General features: G+C 34.2%; 2 protein-coding genes across 2 annotated transcripts; one reads left to right on the forward strand and one right to left on the reverse strand.

Annotated features, from left to right (window-relative positions):
• The first annotated feature begins 322 nt into the window (after positions 1-322).
• LOC111407999 (B3 domain-containing transcription repressor VAL2-like) lies at positions 323-7,946 on the forward strand. The gene is made up of 13 exons (XM_023037737.1): positions 323-623; positions 703-846; positions 1,547-1,628; positions 1,720-1,821; positions 2,597-3,204; positions 3,316-3,412; positions 3,540-3,714; positions 5,115-5,191; positions 5,344-5,760; positions 5,883-5,932; positions 6,236-6,352; positions 6,450-6,517; positions 6,974-7,946. Exons 2-13 carry the CDS (start codon positions 722-724, stop codon positions 7,747-7,749), a joined length of 2,694 nt encoding a protein of 897 aa, XP_022893505.1. The 5' UTR covers positions 323-623; positions 703-721; the 3' UTR covers positions 7,750-7,946.
• A 2,195-nt stretch (positions 7,947-10,141) lies between these two features.
• LOC111408262 (RING-H2 finger protein ATL74-like) lies at positions 10,142-10,954 on the reverse strand. The gene has a single exon (XM_023038047.1). The coding sequence runs from the start codon at positions 10,707-10,709 to the stop codon at positions 10,236-10,238; it is 474 nt and encodes a 157-aa protein (XP_022893815.1). The 5' UTR covers positions 10,710-10,954; the 3' UTR covers positions 10,142-10,235.
• Between the last annotated feature and the right edge of the window lie 8,371 nt (positions 10,955-19,325).

Below are 19,325 nucleotides of genomic sequence, written 5' to 3' on the forward strand. Positions count from 1 at the left end.
CATTTAGAGATGATAGCTTTATTTCTACGTCTCGATCTTCTTTGTGAGAGGGATGGTTATGAATATCTACAAGCCTTTATCGATGAAGTATCAAACTTTTTGAACTCGAGTAATAATTTCGATTTCTTCTATCATTTTGTTTGATTCAGTACCTTGGCTGGATGCAAACTGTACACTTGTAGATGGGATTGTATTCCATTCCTTCATCAATAATTTTTAAATCAGACAATATTATTTTGTATAAGCATCAATTAATTAATAATCAAATAAAAATGTAAAAAAGAAGAGGGTGGTATGGGTAGGGTGCGGGGTGGGGTGGTTTAGGTAAGTGAAAGTGGAAGTGGAAGAAGACCTGAAAAAGAAAGGTGGGCGACCTTGGCGAGCCTTCAAGTCTGGTGCATGCATTTTTGAGACCACAATTCCTTCTCTTTCATTGCATGCACATCTTTCAATCTCCACCGCCGCCGATCCAACTTTCAGGTCACAGTAGTTTTCCTCCGGCCATTACTTCCCCGGCAGTTCGAATCTTTATTAGCTACTACTACTAATGTAACAGTATCACAAATTTCCCTTTCTATCCGAGTAGAAACCAAAAATCAGAAAAAGAGTTTCTCAGTTTCCAGGTTAGTATCAATAATATATTCGAATAATTTAATTGACTTATTGCCCGTAAATTAGTTGAATTTTCGTTTTTAATTTCAGGTGTTTAAGTAGTTTGAAAATGGATTCTCGGTCGTGCATGAATGGATTTTGTGGGGCATCTTCATCGTCATCAACGTCAATTGAATGGAAAAAGGCCTGGCCTCTGCGATCCGGTGGATTTGCCACTCTCTGTGCTAAGTGCGGGTAAAAATTTATATTCAGATCTCTCTATTTCTCTTATGGGAATTTTGGTTTTGTGGTACTTCATTTTGGGGGGGTTTTGGTCGGAAGAAATAACTCTTATTCTAAATTTTGTGTAATTTTGTATGATCTATTTTAATTGAACTGGAAAGAATGAAACGCCTATGGGACCATCCTTTACAAAAGAAGAAATTTTTATCATATGTATAGATCTTGAGGTTGGCATCGAAAATGTTTTTCTTTTCTTTTCTCTCATTTTTTCATCCGAGATATTATGCTGCAGACTTGGATTTTATGGGGCATGGGGAAAATAAATTCACAGTTCATAGACAAGAGACCATTGTTCTTGATCTCAATTGTATATGTTTTGGAGCCCTTAGATGCATAGTGTATATTGCAAAATGTACGGAAAACGATTTTAGTAAAATTTAACTGCAAATAGAATGCCACTTACGTTTTAGTTTGAATATAAAAGCTCATTCAATTTTTTTGGTTCTAATTTCACTTTAGAACTGCTCAGCTTTGTTATGTACGCCCATCAACTGATTTGGTTCTAGAGAATTGGGCAGATTTAAGAGTATATTATATTGAGGTTGAATATCCATCAGAGGATAAAATGAAATATCCTGATCTGCAATGTTATTTATACGAGTTTATGAATTCATCCAGAGAATATAATATTACCGTTTGTATTTAACCACAGGACTGCTTATGAGCAATTAGTCTTCTGTGAACTGTTTCACTTGAAGGAAACTGGTTGGAGGGAGTGCAGTTCATGTAGCAAGGTGAGCTAGCAGGGTGCTTCGTTGTGTAGAACAACCCATGTCAGAAAATCCTCTTTTATTTGTACTGGAACTTATGGTTTGATATTTGCAGCGTCTTCATTGTGGATGTATTGCTTCAAGCTCTTTGCTCGAACTGCTTGACACGGGGGGCGTAAACTGTATTGAATGCTGCAGAAGTTCTAAGCCTCACAGTGTAAGACCAATTTATTGCTTGTCCAGATATGATTGTACATTTGGCACTTCATCCTTTAAAGCAGGTTCAGTACGTAGTAATGGATAGGATTGGTTAGTATTAAGAAACAAATTGAAGTTAAAATCTTATTGCTTTATAGTGTCTATTATTGTCCAATATTGCGTACTAAACATGTCCTTGTGTTCTCCTACGCACAGGTGATAGTTCTTGTTATCTTTCTTCAGTTTAGTTATTAGGAATGCTAATTGGGAGGAGTTGTTCGGAACTCAAACTTCTCATTTTCGTTCGCCCAATTCTTGAGGTTCTATGCAGCAAAAGAAACCCTCCCTTCCTCTAACCTCAGCATAAAAGATATGAGACTGTAACTCGATTTTCAAACGTTGGAACCTCAAACACCAACCCAATATTTAAAGTCAGACTATTTTTCATGATTGCATAATATTTCTTTTATCGTTTTAGGTTTAAATTTTCAGCAATTGGGTTTTCATTTTAACCAATGGAAGAAACATGTTTAGTAATTTTTAGCTATTTATGTAGTTTTTAATCATATTATTTTATCAAGGGAAATGTATTTTATGAATGTTATTCCAAATCCAGTCATTAACTGTTCTGGCATGATTAATCTGAGCATATTCTTCATAGTCCATATTGCCTATGATTTTGAGAACTGTGGAACAATATTTGTTTTATCAATTTTTTATCAAGATTTCATGGAATAGTGCATCATTTTTCCAAAAATTGGCATGTTTTCTGATGCTTCTAATTTTTTACGCAGACTTCTACACATGAAAAAGCTAAATTATGCGCCGTCTCCACTGCAGATGGTATTGGTGGAAATCTTGATAAGCTGAAATGTACAAAATCTGGTGATGATGCTCACAATGACTGCCAGACACTATTGCTACCTTCCGGGAATGATGATCCATTAGTATCTATTGGTCCAATGAAACTGGAAGAAGGTTCACCTGCTTCAAGAGAAGTTGGACATAAATTATTAATTAACTCTAATCTGGCATCAATTGAATCATCACAAAACATAGATGCATACAAAGCTCATATAGACGTTAAAAATGTACATAAATCATTAATTGAAACAAACTTGAGTATCGCGTTGTCTGCTTCAGCAAACACAATTCCATCGTATGGAGTGGTTGCTGATGAAAGGGAATCTTCAATTTCTCCCTTTCATCAGGGGTGTAGGCCCTGCCATCTTTTACAGAGACCCCCGAATTCCACTCTTTCTGCTGGGTTGGAAACAAACTCTAGCATGACTTCACAGTTACGCGTTGCGAGGCCACCTGTTGAAGGACGGGTTAAGAATCAGTTGCTACCTCGTTATTGGCCTCGAATAACAGACAAGGAGTTACAACAAATATCTGGAGAGTATCCATATTTAAGTTTTTTTTCTCAGTTACCTATCATTTGACACTAACTATGTTTCAGTTTCTTAACTAAATGCCTTCCTGCAATTTCCTTAATTTTGTTATCTTCAAGGTCAAATTCTACCATTGTGCCGTTATTTGAAAAAGTTTTGAGTGCTAGTGATGCTGGGCGAATTGGTCGTCTAGTTCTTCCTAAAGCATGTGCTGAAGTAAGTATAGATGACCATTTAGATGCACGCTATAATTACGTTTATTGCACCATGCTCCCCGAACTTCCCAAGCTGGATGATTGTTTGATTTTAGCTTTCTCTGGGATTATTTCCAACTCATGTTCAGGCATATTTTCCACCAATCTCTCAACCAGAAGGCCTTCCTCTGAGAATTCAGGACGTGAAGGGCAAAGAATGGGTATTCCAATTTAGATTTTGGCCGAATAATAACAGCAGAATGTATGTTTTAGAGGGTGTAACTCCTTGCATCCAGTCAATGCAATTACAGGCTGGTGATACAGGTACCTTTCCATGCCTTTGCTTTGGATAACACCGGATTCTATTGTTTATGTCATTTGTAGAGTAACAGCATCAATATACTGAATCATCAGTTTTCATAGTCCACGAGTTCTTCACTTCCTGATTTATAACTTATCTACTTGATGTCCAGGATTTAACTACTTTTTCTGATTTTCACTTCAAGAAGTCCCATTATTAGTATTTGATCATCAATCATCATCATCATCATCACTAGCTTAAACTCACCCCCTTTGATGTACGCCAGTGCCCATCTCGGGTTTCTTATGCTTTTTACATGTTGTTGGGTTATTAATCGTCGTATCTTCAGAACTGGACTATTTGGATATCTTATTTTTTATTTATGGTTGGTTCAACGTTTATATTGTACTCCTAAGCACAGGATAGAGTCCCCAAACATACCTAAGATCTATTGCCAAATTCCTAGAGATACCTTACTTTGTCATAGTCCTAAAATTCCTTCTTTGGTCCTCTGTAATCCCTGTTGTTGCTTCTTCCATTTACTCTGCATTCCCTTTAACCATAGATGCTGACTCTTCCATGGACTCTGCTAGTAGTACAGTGTAATGGAAAACATAAAAATGGAAAAGAGAAAAAGGTGGAAATGGAGACTCTCTTGCCTTTTCTTTCCTTCACTGTCCATAGACTCTCCGCCATTGTATCTGCCATTATTCTCGCAAAGACTCGACCATTGGGTCGAGCTGGTTGAGTTCAAAATGCTTACAGAGAAAACAGTGGAAACAAATGTATATTATTTATAATAAGTGGACTATGACAAAGGCCATTTAATTAAAATTAAAAAAATAAAAGTAAAAATAAAAGAGGGGCCTTTCCCTCTTTGACCAATAGAGGAGGTCCATTCTGAGAAACTCGCCAAGGATATTTTGATATGTAGTTTCTTCCATCAAGTATGCTGTTGGATTAACCATAGTTGGGATTGGGCAGTTGAGGTTGATGCATACTCTTTAGTGTGTCCCGTTCCTCAGAATTGGGTGAACGAGGAGGGCATTGTGGTGGAAGGAAGGTGAAGATATTGGAGTCCACTGTGTCCAGGGTTTGACCTCATGTCTGGTATATAATTTTCCTTGTGCTAGATAAATAGATTTGTCTTGCGGGAATTTTATCATTATTTCAAATATTAATTTTTCAAAATTTCCTTTATAAAATATGCCCTTTCATTGGCTAGATTCTTTTGGTTTCACATGTGTTGATCATGTGTAACGAATTTCACGGAAGTAGTTAAAATACTCAAATTTTGAACTATATTTTACATGTATTTTTGGATAAATTCCATTCTTGAACCATTTCTCCATAAGTTCTAGTTTTTAGGGAAATTAATGTAGAATTACTCATTTTCTTCTCACTTTGAGATGTTTTCTTACAGTAACTTTCAGTCGCATGGATCCAGAAGGAAAACTTCTGATGGGATTCCGTAAAGCATCAAGCACTATTCCTCTGCAGGTAGAGTAACATTTCTAATTGTTCTATGAGTCATTTCTCATAGCGGATAAGTCGCTCTGTGTTCTTTTATGTATCCCTGAAAAATATATGTAACTTTCTTGGCGTTTGATTTACATTGGAGAATGCTGATATTGGTGTTGTTCACTAAGCAGGATTCACATATATCTGCCATTAATATTAGCGTGTTACAAAATGAACCGCTCTTGGCAGCTGCAGAGAATCTACCTATAATGAGTGGCTACTCTGGAATTCTTCAATCACTGAAAGGAAGCAGGAATTCTTCTATGAACATGCCATCTAAACATTACTACGGCAGAAACTCAAGTCCACTAATCACAGAGAAGAATGGGTCCAAAGCTGGAGATGGTATGCTGCCCCAATCATTGCCGCTTCCTGATCACAAAAGAAGTCGAAATATTGGCTCAAAGAGTAGGAGGTTACACATCGATAGTCAAAATGCATTGGAGCTGAAAGTTTCTTGGGAGGAGGTACAGGATATGCTCCGGCCACCTCTTAGTGTCAAGCCAAGCACTGCCACAATTGAGGATCAAGAATTCGAAGAATTTGAAGTAAGAAACTTTTGAAAATTTCTTTTTTCCTTCTATTGTTTCTTTATTGCTGCATGTACAGGAATTTCCTACATCTATTACTAAGAATCTCTGGTTTTGGCTATGCTCATCTTTGCTATTAGGAACCTCCTGTTTTTGGGAAGATGGCTATTTTTACCGTCCGCCTATCTGGGTAAGATAAAAAAAATTCATCAATCATATTAAAGTGTAATTTCTCCAGTCTAACAGAAATTCAAAGACTATTATGTCTCCCTTTATGGATCGAACTCTATGATAATTCCCATATCGTGATAAGTTAACTAGGTGTATCGCTGGCAAACATCAGTATTTTTGCCTAATTCTATGAGCCATCTATCAATCTAATTTATACTTGCAGTCACAAAAATCCAGAAGTGTATACTTACAATTATTTGTATTTCCTTCAATATCTTTTAGGGCTTAAATACTGAATGAACTTATGAACGTCTTTATCCAGGGATGAGCAGGAGCAGTGGGCTCAGTGTGATAGCTGCTTTAAATGGCGAAGACTTCCAGTTGATATTCTTCTCCCTCCTAAGTGGACATGTCAGGACAATGTTTGGGACCAAAGAAGGTTGGCTGTAATGATCAATGTTTACATACCAGATAAGGTGGAAAAATGTTTTTTTATAGACAAGAAGTTTAAGTGGATAATGCTGTTTTTCTATCAGATGTTCGTGTTCTGCATCGAGTGAATTGGGCCCAAGGGAACTTGAAAATCTTCTTAAAATGAACAGTGGTACGATAATTCGCCCTTCTAAGTTACTGAATACTGATGGTGTCAGCCAAGTTGGACCATCCTTTTTGTTTTTCCTCAAAGTGCAGGACAGTTGGGTCCATAGTTGATGGGCTGGGACCAGGACATCAAACTTGACATAATTACTATGTTCAATTAGTTGATTAGGAATACATTTGATTAGTTGATTAGGAAACTTCATAGATTTTGAAGAGAAATGCCAGTTTATGGTCATAATAACATCCTTCAACCCTTGAAGATGAATTTGATGAACTCACTCATATTCATCTGAGAATGAACAAGAACAGTATTTTGGTGGTCTCCACCTGCAATCATGCTTGTTATTTTAAAACTACAACGGCAGAATTGTTTTAAGATGTGTCATTTAAACTTAGTTAACTGTGTGCATTTTATGTAATCGGTTAATCTTACAATACCTGCTTATTTTCTATTTCATAGAGCTTAAAAAATGGAGATTCGCAACGAGCGACAAATTGGCAGGGGCACATGAATCTGCATTCCAAGAATCTTCGGTGAATGCTGCATCTGTTGGAGGTGACTTAAGCGAGCCAGGCACTTCATCTGTTGCAACCACTACCAAACATCCCAGACATCGTCCCGGCTGCTCCTGCATTGTGTGCATACAGCCTCCCAGCGGGAAGGGCAAACACAAGCCCTCATGCCTGTGCAACGTATGCATGACAGTCAAACGGCGCTTCAAGACCTTGATGATGCGCAAGAAGAAACGTCAATCAGAGCGTGAAGCGGAAATTGCGTTGAGGAATCAATTTACGGTGGGTCCCAAGGATGAAGCAGAGGTTGAAAGCATCCCGAGTCAGGCATATTCACAGCCTAATCCATCTGATAATGAAAAAAGATCAGGAAGTGAGCTGTTTTTCAGGTGCCTTGACAACAGTCATTCTCGAGAAAATGCTGAAATGCACAAGGGAGGATTGGACTTAAATTGTTGTCCAGATAGAGAAAATGTGGGTACAGGGTCGTTGCGAGTTAGCATGATGAGTCTCCTTCAGGAAGCTAGTTTGCCTTTGGACACATATTTAAGGCAGAATGGTCTTAAAAGCTTGGCTTCCGTCCAAACAGGCTCTCCACAGGCCCCCGAAGAGAGTGAAACTCAACTGCAAGAAGACTCTGTCCCTGCTGCTGTTTTTCAAGAGGATCAAGATGGTAACGACGAACTCTCTGAACCTGATCAAAGTGAAAATGCTACCTCGTGATCTTTTTCCCGTTTTGGTTGTTTTCAAGTTTTGTTTCCTGTCCAATCTGCGTAGAAATTTTCCTATATTTTTTTTATGATCTTACTCTATAATGGAGTGTAAATCTACATATTGTTTATAGAAGTATAGTTGTTATGAATTCTTGGCGAAAATGAGGGAAACTAAATACATCATACAAATGATAACTATGTTTCTAATGATAATATCGCCCCGTTTGTCCCCCATTATTTGAATTTATAATGGAGGAATAGTGTTTTCTTGAAAAATTGATGATTGTAAAAGAATGAAAGGTTTTCAATTTGTGTGTAATATTATTTTATTAAAGATTGTGTGGTTGAAAATAAGAGAGGGAAAATTTTAAATTAAATTGATGAGTTTTAATGGTGGCTAAACGGGGCGATTCATCAAATAACATCAAGTGATGAAGCATCATATAGAATATATCTGGAGATGGCCACGAAAAAGGATATACAACCAGCATTTTGGACCTGTTGAAACTAACAAACCTAAGATAACGAACTTTATTTACATTACACAGACCAACGAGCAAAACCAAAATTTCACCCTCTCTATGTCGTGTAAGACCTCAATGCAAAAAAATATATATATATATATATATATATATATATTACATTTTTCCCAAAATATTTTTTTTTTTTTTTTTTTTTTTTTTTTTTTTTTTCTTTTTTTTTTTTTTTCCCTTGAAAGCCAAAGCTTGGTCTCGTTTCTTTTTTTTTTTTTTTTTTTCCTCTTGAAAGCCAAAGCTTGGTCTCGTTTAAGCAACAAGCTAATCCTAATGTGTGGCTCGCGAGCTGCCTCAGCTTGGCGCCCAGCTCGTTGCCACCCTAAATTGTTGACTAAGAAAATAACTTTTTTAAGCGGTTTTAGAGAATCCCTAGTTTAAAACTTCTCCAAAAATCTCTACGGGAAATTGAAATTTATATTTAGTAAAAAAAAAAACTTTAATTAAAAAATTATCCTTATGAATTTGCTAAAATACCAAATATCCAAGTTATCAAACAAATCAATATATCAATGAAATTATACATTAATTTGTTTAATATAAAAATTATTTTTGTAAGGTTTATATTAACATATATATGAAATGTCATATATACGACATATGATCGTATGAAGGTATTTAAGTTATAAATATTTCTAATGGAAATCTAATTTTTATCCTAACATTTCGAAAGACCTACTAATACTATTCACTTATTTATTATTCATTCCTATCTATTTCTAATTTAAACCGATTATAATCTACTCACCAACAAGATATATGAATTAAAAATAATGTCATGCTAATTTAATTAAATTTTATTTTAATAGATTTTGTAAGATGGAAATAAATATTATTTGAATACATTATTAAAGTTTAGTGAGATAAATATGTAACATTTGTACAAATAATAAAACAAAAAAGCAATTTTGCAATATGATGTCAAACATTCCATTAATATTGATATAATTTTTTAGATTAATAACCAAATCATCAGCCCTTTTTGCTAAAAACACTTTGAAGAAGGTCTATTAGCAAAATTTTTGCGGAGAAAAGCTCCACTCCTAATAGTCATGCCAAATGGACCTTTAAATAATCATCACTTTTACGGCCTAAAACAGAAAGGGGTTAAAATAGAAAATTTTATACAACAATTTACAGTTTAACATCTTTTTTAGGTATGCAAGAATAGGATGGAATCTATCAAAGTCGACCGATTCCATCAAAGTTCATGGACTCAACTGGTTCATTGTGTAAAATTTTCAAAGTATCCAGTTCGATCTGGTAGTAATCGGAACTGGCTAATGGCTTGACGGGCATGTGTTGGTAAATGTTCCAAGATGGCAAGGGAAAGAAGAGATAACACTAAAAGGGGATAGATACAAAATATTTTCTTTCTTTAACAAAAGTTACTTATTTCAAACTCTGAATAGAATTGTATTTTTCTAATAATATCTCTAACCAAATGCAAGTTAATTTAAAAAATTGTTTGTGTAAAGATTTAATAATCAATTCTCATATGGATTTTCTTCAAGAATAAATTGATTTGTAATTCGTTAAACGATAATCAACCTGCATTGAATAACTTGATCTACATATCTTAAGTGAATTTTGCTCATTTATCATTATCCCGCTAGCAGGGGCGGACCCACTTGAGGCCGAGTAGGATCGGCCGCCCCCACTCGATTTTCAAATTTTTGATTTTTCTTGAGGTTTTTTCCTACGATTTTTTGGTTTTGCCCCCACTGAATTTTAATCCTGGGTCCGCCCCTGCCCACTAGTCTCTTGAATAGTTCAATACATGATTCATTCGAACTTCTACTTTCTTTCAACTTAATATCGTACAATGTGAATCTACATGTACTATTATTAGATACAAGAATTCCAAGACATTTTGAAGTGAATTTGTAGATTATTTGTAGAAGTCGAAGAGTCAATCCTATATAAATTGAAAAAAGGAAAAAAACTTAGTTTGTTGTTTTATTCACGTGAGTTGGCGCGTCTCGAGCAATGGATGCCGACAATTTGGGCAAGACGGATGTGAAACAAGCCATGTGTCTATGCACCTAACATGAAACCAGTGATTACATTTGGGCAGCACCCTAATCTTCTCCCCTTCCACAAACTCTCCTAAACAGATAGGGCATTCTGTCACTGGAATATTGGCTCCGGGACCGTACACCGCCACCGGAAGCTCCCGCAAAACCTGCTTCTTGAGGCCCGCGCTAGTGGTGGTGAGCCGTACATCAGCTCGTTCTGCCAACCTACGACGTAGAATGCATCGTACAAGTAAATTTAATCCAAGCAAAACTACAAGGGCACATACCAAGGCTGCCAGGATTACAACCATGTTGGCGTCGAAGTCCGACTCACTTAGGTGTGAACCTTTCCTCCCGGTAATGATTGGTGATGGCGGGCCGCTTGGCTCCGCCTCGAGAAGGTGGCGGTGATGTCTCATCACCACCAGTATGTATCTTGCTTCTTTGATTGCAAACGCTAATGAAGAAACATGTCTTATATAATAGGCCAACAGACAAAATATATTTTAGTAACTTCCACGTGCCAAATCATGATTATCTAGACAATATATTATGAATATTTGTACCAAATCTTACCAAAAACTGTTTTTATCTACACTCGATCAGTATATTTCACGAACTTACGAGGACAGACGGTCGCAGTTGATTATTAGTACCTTAATTCTTGAAGCCATTACAATGGCTAGTCGAGTATGAGCACATAAGTTAGTGTACTTTATAGTTAAGAATTTTGTAAAAAAATATATTGTTGGAATTTGACCCGATCATCATTTAAAAATAAAAAAATAAAAAAAATTCTCTTCTTCTCTTGAAACTAGATTGGATGTATGATACGTAATATTTGTATCGTATAGTATATATCGTACTAAACAAATCATGAATACACTAATTGCCCTGGAAAACCTAACCCGAAGAAAGTGCTTAATTAGGTAAATTAGATAAGCTGATTGGTTAAGCTAAGTTGATGATTTAGCTGAAGTTGCATTAGCCAACCTAATCAGGAGCAAACTCACCAATGTCTCTCTAAAATTGACGAGAAAATATGTTTTTGTATGCAAAGATAATATTTTGAGTTACGTTCTAATGTCCTAAATCATCATAAACTCTTACCTTTCCAATGTAGAGACTAGAGATTAATGCTAAAATATAAATTACTTGAATAAATATTTAATATTTACTTATTATTCTTATAATAGTATATATACTACATGAAGCCCATTGAAAATAGTCTTTTATTTGATTGAAAAAGAACTAAGTAAATTGATGTTTGAGATTTTTTTTCCCTTTATACACATAATGCTTATATATGTCACTTCGTCCATATAGACTTATCTTGCATCGAAAGTTCACAACAATATTATTGGAGATGCCATATATAAATTATTAGGTTACTTAAAGTAGGTAAACAACTTTTTGATCCTTTCAATCTAATTGGCTAAAAATTGAAAAAAATAAAAAATTTATAAATATTAAACAATAAAAATGTGCGTCTAGATGCCCCTTAAGCGATCAAAACTTCTGTTGGCTGCTTAATGAGCTGCCCAAGCCCTCGGCATGGAAAAAACGCCATGCCATGTTTTTACTCCAACTAGAAATATATAACTTTTTGCTTAGCTTTAATGTCGAACATGTAAGTGTTATGCCCTAAGTCTAATCAATCTTGGACATGAATACTTTTGATATATAATTAATGAAATTTAATGGTAAATCTATTATTTAATTAATAGACAATTAAATAAATAATAGAGTCTGTAGATTCAAATCTTCGTAATTTGTTAATCACAAGAAGTTGTGATTGTGAGATACAAATTATATATGATTGAATCTTAAATCATCCGTGGTCGTAAGTAATAACGAGATACGGATATCGTTATTACGGATAGACCATCACGTGTGGCATTTCTTACTTGTGAACTAAGTAGCTAATCTCACAAGTTAAAGTGTGGTGACACTTAAATGAACACGCGGATATTTTGTTATAGAATAAAACATTGGAGACCCACCAAGAGATTCCACATGGATAACTATTTGAGTGTTAGTTGTTAATCTCTAACGTTCGGTAGTGGAATTGGTTCTTTGACTTGAGGTCGTCATGGTGCCTTATATGGGACAGTCATACTTTGGCGGTGTTGCATGTTGCTCTGCAAAGGGCCGCTAATACGACATCGTTCAAGTACGCCAAGAATCGTTTGAATGTTGTGATTGATCAATAAAGGATTCGTCACTCTTAGATAGTAGGAGATTATGATCTGCGTTTCATTCAATTAAGTCGATAACGAAATCCTTGGCCAAGGTGCACTCATAAGTCGAAAAGGAGTTTTCGACTTATATTGACTTAATAGTGAAGTGAAAGATATGATCGATATTCAAGATTGACACAATTTCATATCTCGTAATTGAACGGATCATATTGACGAAGGGATTATAATTTCACGGTAAACGAACGAGTTTAGTTTTGTCATACCACATGACATTCCCCGTCACATGCATTGCCCTGACACATTGCTAGATGTCAATCTGGGACGGCGAGTGTGAATTAGTGATAAATTAAAATGGTGTTTTAATTTATCAATTTTGATTATATCAAAATAATATTTCACTTCGTTAGACATCGTGATCGGGAACCTGATGGGTCACACACAAAAGAGAATTGGAAGATTACAATTTGTCAATTGATTAATTTAACAATCGTTCGATAAATTAATTAATTTTGTTAGTTATTTATAGGCCCGATTTAATTAATTGGATTAATTAATTTACGAACCGGATTTAATTAAATGAATTAATTAAATATTGGACCAGACCCAAACCCGTTTGGGATTATATAAATACATGGCTAAGGTTTTCGATCCATATGTTTTTCTCATAATTATTCTTGCTAGCACAAGAGGAGAAAACACTGGTAGCTGCAATCTTGTTCTCTGTGTGGATCACCGTTGGAGGCTGAACAATTGAACAACTGTGAGTGACGAATCAAGATTGCTGGAATGAAAAGAATGGCAAAGAAGTTTGTAGATCTGAAAAGGTACAATCTTTTCACAATTTCTATCTAAACACAAAAAGATTCCTGGTGGGAATCGAAATCTGTTTTAATTTTTCGCTGCGCATATTAAGTAGATTCCCAACAGTGATATCAGAGCATACTTTGTGTTTGTTAGAGATTGTCTTAAATTTTTTGGAACAATCAAAAGTTAAGTTTGTTCTTTTCTTGTTTCTAGCAATTAAGATGTAATTTGATTTTCATTCCTTTGAAATCTGATTTAAAAAGAAAATAAATCAGCAGCAGTGACGCTTGTGGGCGGCAGGAAGCCGTCGCTGTTGGATAGCGGCGGCCTCCGCCGCAAAAGCTAAGGGGCGGCGTCATTGTCCCTCATTAATAAATGACCGGCATCGCAGGGAAGGGTATTCTTCTAAGGTTGTCAAGATCGGGTGAAAAAAGTTGAGACGGGGGCTCAGGTTATAAATTCAAAGATGTTGAGCCCCTGTGTGCAATTTCAATTCAGGGTCAATTGCAATTATTTTAATGAAGGGCCTGCCTGTAATTTTCGAAATTGGAGGTTCCTGATTATAAATTTAAATTTGTGTCAAGATGCAATTTTCAAAAGAGTTTTGAATTTGAATCTTAAAATGGTTTTAAATTTGATTTTCAAATGGGTTTGACTTGAAATTTCAATTTTGACCCAAAATAAAATTTTATTTAAAATTGACAACTTTTTATAGTTTCGTTAAAATATGATTTTGACTTAAATATTACATTTGACCCCAAATAGAATTTTATTTTATTTAAGAGTGTTATCCTATATTAAATTAATTCTATTAAAATTAGATTTTGACTCTAATTTAACACTTAATTAAAATTCGATTTTAATTAATTATTCAAGCAACTATGTTATTGAAGTTAGAATTGAATTCTAATTTGACATTTAATTAAAATTTGATTTTAATTAAATTGTCACGTCCTGAATTTCTTCTTGAAATTAGAGTTTGACTCTAATTTGCTATTTAATTAAATCAATTCACCCTAAAATTTGTTTCAGTCAGAGTTGGACTCTAATTTGATATTTAATTAAAATTTTGATTTTAATTAAATTAATTCGCCCTAAATATTAGAATTAGAGTTAGACTCTAATTTTTTTATTTAATTAAAATTTGATTTTAATTAAATTCAACCGTCTTAAATTTTGAAATTAGAGTTTGACTCTAATTCGATATTTAATTAAGATTTGATTTTAATTAAATTATCCTGCCCTATAATTGTTGAAATTAGAGTTGGACTCTAATTCGATATTTAATTAAAATTTGATTTTAATTAAATATGCCCGCTAATTAAATTAATTAATTAATATGATTAATTAATTATTTAATTGTTCCAATCCATTTGTCTAAAGGAGTTTAGAAGTACTTAATTGTTAGAAATTTGAAACATGTTTGCATATAATATTTTGTGAGCCTGCGAGCTCTTAATTTTTTTGGACTTGGGAGCCAGTTATTATTGTTATTATTATGGGTCTGCGAGCTCTTAATCATTTTGAACCTACGAGTCCGTTATTGTTATTGTTGTTATGGATCTACGAGTCCAATTTCATGTAGGCCTGCGTGCCAATTAGTATATGATACATGTTGCAGTTGGACTAATTGAAAAAACAAGAAGAGGAGGAAACCATGAAGATGGTGCATTGATACTGTTTGATGTTATACCCCCTAGGAATTGACCAACTAGTCTTTCTTATGGCTCGGAAAAACTAGATAGTAAAAGTTCATAATCGTCCACACTATTATATGATGTTATATATATATTTATTTGCATGGTAGATGTATAATAAAATATATATTATTGTTAGGATGAGACCTTTGAATGCAAAATCCCTGTATAAAATATTAAGTCACATTTATAATTACCTTCCATCATTATAGTGAAAAATCAGAATCCCAAATCGTCTCAACTTGTTGAGTACACTCAAGGCTGGTCTATTAGGGATATGTTTGACACTATGAAATATTGGATATTTCTGAATGATGGGTTCGACTTAATTAAAATTTATCTTTTGTTGAGTACACTCAAGGAGATAAATTTTAGAGGCATGTTAAGCTAACACATAAGATGTGTGAAGACAAAGAGTTGTCAGCTTAATGATTTGGGAGTTGTATGGAGATACAATTAATAATAGTATCTACCCAAATGTTATATTAAGGTTTGTTGAGTACACTCAAGATCTTAATATAATAGATGAGATTCCAGCCCACTGAGAATCAAGTATGGACTCCATAAATTTATGTAAGATGGTCATAATTTTTAGTTAAACAGTGGGAGCATGATTAATATAATGAAAGTTCGTGTTAAATTAATTGATGTATTTTATAAATTATTCTTTTTCTTTTCGTCATTTACATTTATATTGAATCTTGAGTAACCATATGTTTTGAATGACATATTGGATGTTAACAACCAAACTGAACTTTCTTAATTGGCACTGCAATCTGAGAATTATTCTCAGGCATGAGAAAATCGATTATGTCCTTGAGTAGTCCTTTCTAGAGATGTATGCTGATGATTTGATCAAGAAAGAGGTGGCTGCTATAATAAATGCAGTGATGACAATAGTACTGCAATGTATATGATACTTGCAACTATGTCACCTGAGTTACAGAAGCAACATGAGAGTATAGATACTAACATGCTAACACATGATTTTTCATTTCAAAGATTTGTATAATAATAATCATGTGTGGAAGGATATGAGACTTGTAAACAACTATACCGATGCAAAGTGACAAAAGAATCTTTAGTCAATCCTCATGTACTGAAGATAATTGACATGAGAAGTGTCTCAATTGAGTTCAATCATTAACTATGAACTAAGTATTGACTTAGCTCTGCAATCTCAGTCATAGAGTTATTCATACTAATTATGAATTATGATATGAATAAACTCGAATGCATACTCATCAAGTTGATTAACATATTTAGGACTGTTATGCCCAACAACAAAGTTAGAAGTGGGCAAGCCATTGATTCCTCTAAGGGTATTAAGAAGAAGTCTAAAGGTACTTTGGGAAATCACCCAATATGGTTAAGACAGTCTAACCGAAGGACAATACGAAATCTAAAGACCCTTGGTTTCATTATAGAATGAAATGTCATTGGAAGGAATATAGCGTGACTTACGTCTCCTTCACGAGTTTCTTAGGTATTTGATACCAGATATGAAGAAACTAAATAGAAGTAGACCACTGCGAAATGGAGAAGTTGACCTACACGTTGGAGATGAGCAAACGTTGCTGCATTGCCTGTGGGAATATACTTCTTGTCATTGCCTTTTGGTTTAGTATTGGAATTAGAGAAATGTCGCTTTATACCAACCATTGCTGGAACATTAAAATGAATTTCATGTTCGGACATGAACTATTTTATTGTTAAGGACAATTGTTATTCTTGTTTATCTTGGTAAAGATCCTAATGGTTATGGTAAATTACAAAACGATGTTTATATTCTTTAATACTAAGGATTTTATAATGAGTATAGAAATTATAAGGCATAAATGCGATAATCTAATTATTACTAAAATCTGGCATGGCAAACTTTGTCATATAGATGAAATGCAATTCCAAAGTTACATAAAAATGTATACTCGGGATTAATTGATTTTGACAAGTACAAATTATGCATATCTGACACAATGACCAAATCTTCTTTTACTTGAAAAGAAGAAAGGTCAGCATAATTACTGGTCTAATGCATAGTGATTCATATGGACTCATGTCAATTGATGTCAGGTAATGTTTCTCTTATTTCATCAATGATCATGTATACTTGATGAAACTCGAACATGAAACTCTTGAAAAATTCAAGGGATTCAAATTAGAAGTAGAGAAACAAATATATAAAGATACCCTCATATTAAGATTCGATCGAGTGAGAATTTCTTAAAGATAAAATTTAGATTATCCAAGAGAAAATGAGATTCTCTTGCAGTGAACTCCTCCATATACATTGCAACATAGTTGTATATCTAAAAGGAGGAATCCTTAATTATTAGATATAATGCGATTAATAACAAGCCATGCAAATCTCCCAAAATTGTTTTGGGGTCATGCATTAATTGCAGTGTGCAACACACTAAATCATGCCACATTTAAATTGGTTAACAGAAATCCATACGAGTTATGGAAAGGCAATAGTCCCAATTTATCTCATATGAAAGTTTGGGGCCATGACGCTTATTTGAAGCACCTTGAATCAGATAAGTTTAACACTAAATCTGATAAATACGTATTTGTGGGGATATTCAAAACAGACATTTAAATATAAATTCTATTATCATGAAGAAAGTCTTCGTCTCACGACGTATCGTCTTCTTAGAGAAAATGTTTACTCTAGGGGAGGACAATGGAGCAAAATAGAATTTGAAAGAGTTCAAGAGTCTACAGATATAGTTAACCAAGTAGATAAATTCAAGTTTGATCCCATATCTGATATAGGACATACTCTTAATCAGGGAGTAGAGACTCCTGAGGACATCTCAGCTCTATGTGAGTCTAGTAGGATCATTCGACCTTCAAGAAGGTGCAAATCTGTGATTACTAATAAGGTATTACTGATCTAGGATGATGAACCTACTAATTACACCAAAAAGTCAAGTGTTGGCTTAAAAGAGACAGCAAGAGGCCATGATACTCGAGATGAACTCGGCGTATGTGAACAAGGTTTGGACCTTGGTCGAGCCTCCTGATGGAATAAAATCCTTAAGTTTTTGTAAATAGTTTACAAGGAAAATGGCGATATGGATGAGAATATCCATATATACAAAGCAAGGCTAATAGCAAATGTTAAGTGTTGACCTTGGTGAAACCTTTCTCCTGTAGCCTTACTAAAGTCCATTCGAATTTTGCTTGCAACAGTTGCATATCGTAACTATAGGTTAAGAGAAGTCTCTATGAAGCTGAAATCTTCAATTTGATGAAAAAGTCAAAGTATTTGATTTTATCAAATTTGAAGATGAATTGTGTGTTTACAAGAAAATAGTGGGAGCATTGTTGTATTTCTAATATTATAGGAAACAGTATCCCTATATTTCAATCGTTGAAATAAAGATTGTCAAAAGATTTATTCATGAACAATATGGGAGAAGCAACTTGATCTATAAAGATAGATCTAGAAAATTGCCTAATTCATCCCAATTTACACAGATGAAATCTTGAGAAGAAGATTTCATATGGAGAAACTGGTTTACTCTTAAGCGGAATGTTGGAAAGATTCCAAATGTGAAGCAATCGTTGATTCAATAGTAGAAACCTAATACATGATTACTTTAGAAGTAGCAAAAAGTTGAAATATGGATCATGATATTCATAAATGAACTTGGAATAGTTCCTGATATTGTTGATCACATGACATTGTATTGTGATAACAATAGAGCTATCGCGAAATCAAAGGAACTAAGGTCTCATCAATGATCCAAATATGTATTAAAGCGGTATAATCTCATCAGAGAGATAATACATAGAAATGACGTAAAGAAAAGAACAAATTTCCACATTTAACAATATTGCAGATCCACTGACAAAGAGTTGTCGTAGCATAAACATGATCGTCATGTAGATTGTTATAATATTGGATACATAAGTGATTGGATCTAGTGCAAGTGGGAGTTTGTAAGTGTTATGCCTTAGGTCCAATCAACCTTGGACATAAATACTTTTGATATATAATTAATAAAATTTAATGGCAGATCTATTATTTAATTAATAGACAATTAAATAAATAATAGAGTCTGTAAATTCAAATCTTCGTAATTTTTTAATTACAAGAAGTTGTGATTGTGAGATACAAATTATATATGATTGAATCTTAAATCGTCCGTGGTCGTAAGTAATAGCGAGATACAGATATTGTTATTATGGATAGAACATCATGTGTGACATTTCTTACTTGTGAAGTAAGTAGCTGATCTCACAAGCTAAAGTGTAGTGATACTTAAATGAACACGTGGATGTTTTGTTATAGAACAAAACATTGGAGACCCACCAAGAGATT

This window comes from Olea europaea, chromosome 13 (genome assembly GCF_002742605.1).
Source record: "Olea europaea var. sylvestris chromosome 13, O_europaea_v1, whole genome shotgun sequence".
In the NCBI taxonomy this organism is placed as follows: Eukaryota; Viridiplantae; Streptophyta; class Magnoliopsida; order Lamiales; family Oleaceae; genus Olea; species Olea europaea.